The 5,763-nt window shown below is 29.4% G+C and overlaps 1 protein-coding gene across 1 annotated transcript; it reads right to left on the reverse strand.

Moving 5' to 3' along the window:
• Nucleotides 1–3,568: 3,568 nt before the first annotated feature.
• Nucleotides 3,569–5,509, reverse strand: LOC111024008 (NADPH-dependent pterin aldehyde reductase-like). Its single transcript, XM_022301564.2, has 5 exons — nucleotides 5,067–5,509; nucleotides 4,912–4,981; nucleotides 4,192–4,373; nucleotides 3,940–4,115; nucleotides 3,569–3,743 (listed from the first exon to the last, which is right to left on the reverse strand). The coding sequence occupies exons 1-5, from the start codon at nucleotides 5,307–5,309 to the stop codon at nucleotides 3,668–3,670; spliced, it is 747 nt and encodes a 248-aa protein (XP_022157256.1). The 5' UTR covers nucleotides 5,310–5,509; the 3' UTR covers nucleotides 3,569–3,667.
• Between the last annotated feature and the right edge of the window lie 254 nt (nucleotides 5,510–5,763).

Below are 5,763 nucleotides of genomic sequence, written 5' to 3' on the forward strand. Positions count from 1 at the left end.
GAAAGTTTGACTTTAGTAGAAATACTCCACATATTTGATTCTAAAACGACACATCATGTGGTTGGTCCCACATTTATTTTTTATTAATAAAAAATCCCTGAAATACGGAAAGATCTAAAACAACTTTTTAAACTTAACTTTTATTCATTTTACATCATTTAAGATCCCAATATCAGAACAAAAAGACTACCGGACTTACCTTCCACGAATTGAGCGAGGCTATTGCGGACGAAGACTGTCGGATAGTGGACGGCCACTGCGGGTTGACATTTTACGGGCGACGAGTGGCATCTTGGGGTGGAGGACTAATAGATCGGGGCAAAAATCTATTTTTATTTTATTGATATAAATTGATCTAAGATGAATAGAAAAAAGATCAAGCAAGTTACTAAATGAACTAATTGATTCTATACTATAAATAAAAATTTGTACATTACTCCATTGGCAAATCAGTGCAGCTGGCACCGTGTCACAATCGGCGACGACGGATTGAGTTCATACTGGGCGGCGAGTGCTGCGGATGGCGGGTGGTGGATTGAAACGGTGGAGGCAACAACCGATGAAATTTGGGGTGAGCAGTGTTCAAAAAGGAGAAGTGGGGCTGCTAGTGTGAGAAATGAGATGTGAAGCTGCTGGTGTGAAAAATGAGGGGTTGCAACTTTCCAAACTCTAAGTTAATCTACTTCAAATCACAAGATTAGGACCTAAATTTCTCTAAATTTTGTTACGAATAATCATATTTACCCTAGCCTATCTACGAATTTTAGATTTTAGATCTATAAATTTCAAAATCTACATCAACAAAATTTTAATAATTTTTTATATATCTACTTTCAAAATAGTATTAATATTTAAATTATATTTATGTTGTTTAAATTTGATTCTGATTAATTGATTTTAGATATAGTTGATTCCTACTCAATTAAGATCGATTGTTTTTGCTTTCCATTCTAAAATTAAGCATGTATACCTAAATTGTTATAGGGGTATATTTGTCTACAAAATTATCCAGAATTCTAAAAAAAATTTATTTAGTCATTATGGTAATATGTAATAAATTTGACAATTTTTAAAGCGCTTTATTTATTTTAGTCATTCTTGCCGTTGCCCTTAAAAAACTTCAAAGCGGTAGTGATGCATATTTGTAATTAGTTGATGATTGTTGTTTTTATTGTCACTGATTTGTTTACAATATTTTTTTTACACAAGTCAAATGATTGGATTTAACTTATTAGGAATCTCTAATTCATATTTTTGTTCTAAAGTTGATCCTTCTCTAGAATGTGGGAATATATATATATATATATTTTTTTTTTAGAATTGACAACTTTAGGCAAGTGTGGCAGCTTAATTTTTTATTGGGTAATTGTAGTGGGTAGCAAAAATAATTTATGTATTTCAAAAAATGTCACAACTTTTCAAAATTTCAAATATAGCAAAATATTTGAATTTTTATTATTTTGATTTTACTCTACGATATCTGATATACATCCAATGTATATATGTATTTGACATATATCCAATGTATATTTATATCTGATGTACCTTTGATATACATCAGATGTATCCATGATATACATTATCAGATGTATATATTATACCTCTAATTTATGATATACTAAATATATTTGTAACTGATATACTAAATATAAGATATATCAAATGTTTAATTTTCAATGGTATATCAACTGTTATAAATTCTAGTTTATGATTGCAATTTCTTTTTATGAAAGAAATTTATCATTACAACTTGCTGATTGATATACTAATATTATTAAAAATGTTTATTACTATATCACTGCCATTTATTCTATATTAATTGATTAGATAATAAATATAAGGGATATCAATTACTTAAATTTATAAAGTATATTAGATTTTTAACTTTTTTTTTTGGACGTACATGATACATATAAACCTTTTATACAAATAACTTTATATTTCAACTTTTTTTTTTGCATAATTATTTTCATATGAAAAAATAGTTGATATAATAGTATTATATCAACACACATGTATCATAGTTATACTAGTAGATATCAGGGTTATATCAGAGGTATATCAGTGGTAAATTAGAAGCATATTAAGTATATATCAAATATATCAGTGTTATATTAGTGGTCAATCATATAATCATATATAAGAAGTTATATTAGTAGATATCATAGTTATATCAATGGTATATCATTTGTATATCAATGGTAAATTAGAGACATATCAAGTATGTATCACATATATATAAATATTGTATCGACGTGGTAAATCAATGATTATCATATATATCAGTGGTAAGTCATGTTAGAAGTTCAATGGATATCATAATTATATCACAAGTAAATCAATTCTATATCATTGGTATATCAAAGACATATATCAGTAGTCATATATATTACGCATATATATCATAGATACATATTAGATATATTGCAAGGTAAAGTTGTAATTTTTAAACTAGACCTCGGTTTTTGTTTAAAAAAATGCTATATTTGAAAAAACTAAATGTGGTTGCTATTTTGATTATTTTACTAAATATTTTTGCCTGCCCATTTTTATTTTTATTTAATTTATTTTTTGAATATCGATGGCTAGATATTCAACAAAATTTAAAAAACAAATGCTCAATTAAATGTGAAAGGTTCACTGAATGTTGGGTTTAAACTAGAGCACGCAAGGTTTAATATTCACAGAGGGGCATATGCCAGCAAGCAAAGGTTAACTACTGATCAAGTGAGCACAACACTAATTGTAATTTTAGCAAAAGAAGAAAATGAAAAACTAATGTAAATCCAATTTGTATAACTTCAAACTTAATAATTCTACAGCTTGAACACAACACAAACTAAAGAACTCCATATTAAAAAAACTCTCAACTTGAACACAGATTAAACAACTTTAGATCAATTAACTCCCCAAATTAATTCTCCAGATTTAACAACACGAGGCTTGTTACCGTCCTGCAACTTGAATGCCCCCACTGTATTTAGCCCCTACATGAATCCTTCCTTGGTTGTAACGGTTAAATTTTAATTACAATTTTTTACTATTATTTTAAAATTTATAATTATTTTATATTTGTCATAATTAACATCAATTCCTATAAAAAGCTCGTTTAGCTTATACTTTTTTTCCTTTTTCGAGTTCAACAAATGTGAAAGTAAGCATCGAACTTGCAACCTTAGAAATTGTAATAAATGCAACATTTACTAAGCTATTATATTAGCAGTTGAGTATTGTACGAGATGAATACATCAATTGAATCTAAAATATGAGGAAGACTTGAATAATATTTATTTTAAGGACATTGTGTGGTATTAGCAATATAACATTTATGATATTTTTATAAAAGTTTATTCCATGCAACTTAATTTTCATATTTTTTCTGGCATGAATTTGTACTCTCCATATTGTAATAATATTTATGTTATTTTTTATTGTAATCAATCTCAATTGATTCCTTCTCTATAACTTTTATCCTAATTTCTCTATTCAAATAAATATTTTTTTTCTTTCTTTTTTATCTTAAAAATATTAGTGTAAGAAATAAGTTACTTTTATAAACCCCTTAAAAGATACCATGCTCGGGAATACATTTTAAAATATAGCAAATGTTACATTTCAAGTCGAGAGACTATAAATTATTACAAATTAACCAAAAAAACAGTTTATTTTATTCCTCCATACTAAGAGATGCTCCATTATCCGTTGCGGTAAAATTAAGGATGATCGTACTCGCCTTTATTGCCCTAATGCATTATCAAAGTCAATTGGTACATCATGAGTAATGACACAATGCAACTAAGAAATTTCTATGCATGTTTCTAATTACTTCTTTTTAAAAAATAGAACGAAGGGAGGGTATGTAGATGGGAACAATTATAATATTGATGAGAAATACCTTCAAAGTAAATAACGAAATACTGTGAAAATGAGGTATCTTACCATGGCTCGAGATTTTGGTACTTGCTTGGTAACTCATCACCATAGTATGTAAAGAACATATCGGTTTTTACTGCACCAGGATGGAGTGTAATAATCGCCATACCACCTGGTAGCTCTTTTGCTATTGATTTGGTTAAGCCTTCAACTGCCCACTTTGACGCACAATATGCTGAAATCTGCAAAAAGGGCATACCATCAACAATAAAACTTTTTTCAACCTCCATAGAAATTTTCAAAGTTGTTTATATATACCATGGCACCTCCGCTATTTCTCCACGCAGAAGATATGTTAACTATAACCCCATTGTTTCTTGCAATCATTAGAGGAATGAAATGACGTAGCACATTGGCTATCCCTTTCACATTGGTATCGATAACGTTATCAAACTCGTGCAAAGGAATCCCCCAAAACTTTGATTTTTTATTAATCACACCTGCATTGTTCACTAAAAAAAATAAAAAATAAAATCATAACTGAATATATTCCCTAAATTTTTAGTTTTCATTTATTTTCTAAAGTTTATTTATTTTTTAATTTTTGTCATTTCTTTCTCTAAAATTTCTCTATTTAATAATTTTCTCTCTCTAAGTCGTCTTCTCTCTAAAAATTACGTTAAATTTTATCTTCAACCTTTAAATATTAATCATTCAAAATAATTTTTATTTATTGTCACTTTTTCTCTAAAATTTCTCTGTTTAAGATTTTTCTCTCTTTAAATCGTATTCTCTCTAAAAATTATGTCAAATTTTATCTTCAAACTTTAAATATTAATCATTCAAAATAATTTTTATTTAAAAATCACTTGAAAAAGTGCGTAACCAAACAATAAAATAATTATATAAGAATTACTTTCACAAAATCAATTATCATTAAATATCCTTTACTATACCTAAAATCATTCTCAAAAAGTCCCTTAATAAAATAAACTACATATTTAAGTCATTGAAAAGATATAATGTGAAGTACTATACCGATAATGTCAGGAACAAGTTTTCTTTCCAAGACAGCTTGAGATAGCTCTTGAACATTGCTATCCGACGTCTGCGAATAACTAAGATTTTGAATCACTTTTTAAATATGAAAATAGATAAAAAAAAGTGTTCAGGTTTTGAGAAACAAAACAAACCACATCAACATTGTAGAGCAAATGCTTGTCGGGAGAGGAGTTAGAGAAGATGGAGAGTTGTGTTCGAAAAGAGTCGAGTTTGTTCTGGTCGCGAGAGCAGCCAATGATGGTGTGGCCGCGCTTGGCAAACTCGAGCGCCAAGGCTCGACCTATGCCTTTGCTGACTCCGGTGATGAGAATTGTGAGGGAGGGAGGGAGAGATGCTTGTGTTGAACCATTAATGACTTTCTGCATTTTCTCCATTTCTAACCAATGCTTGCCAGATTGTGTGGGTAAGTAAAGAGTTGGGGATAAGCTCGTGGGCACCTGGTTCTAACCTATCCCTCTACAAATCACACGTATTATTGTTAAGAATTTCAAGATTTGGCACAAGATAAATAAAATTGTTTACCCAATTATTCTCCAATTATTGTTATTTGGTAGAAGAAATCTGAATTGATGTAAATCCCAACGCGTTCTAATGCCTCTTCTTTTATTTATAAGCCAACAATTTAACTATTAGTTAACTTGATAGTTGCAGTGTAGGAAGCACCGACACATGAAAATTACTCAAGTGTTGGTGTTGGCTTCGAGACACATGTCAGACGTCTGACACGTTTGGACACGCATCTACATGCGTGTCCTAATTTTTATTTTTTTATTTTAAAATTGGACACGTTATGACTTGGTGGGCCATGCACGGGACACGCTAACAGGT

This window comes from Momordica charantia, assembly GCF_013281855.1.
Source record: "Momordica charantia cultivar OHB3-1 chromosome 9 unlocalized genomic scaffold, Mcharantia_2.0 BLBB01000009.1, whole genome shotgun sequence".
Lineage (NCBI taxonomy): Eukaryota > Viridiplantae > Streptophyta > Magnoliopsida > Cucurbitales > Cucurbitaceae > Momordica > Momordica charantia.

Coding starts and splice junctions, on each gene's coding strand:
- LOC111024008 (XM_022301564.2), bottom strand. CDS start 5,309: ATGGAGAAAATGCAGAAAGTCATTAATGGTTCAACACAAGCATCTCTC. Junction 4,374..4,911: donor ACTTGTTCCTGACATTATCG/GTATAGTACTTC, acceptor TGAACAATGCAG/GTGTGATTAATAAAAAATCA. Junction 3,744..3,939: donor TACCAAAATCTCGAGCCATG/GTAAGATACCTC, acceptor ATAATGCATTAG/GGCAATAAAGGCGAGTACGA.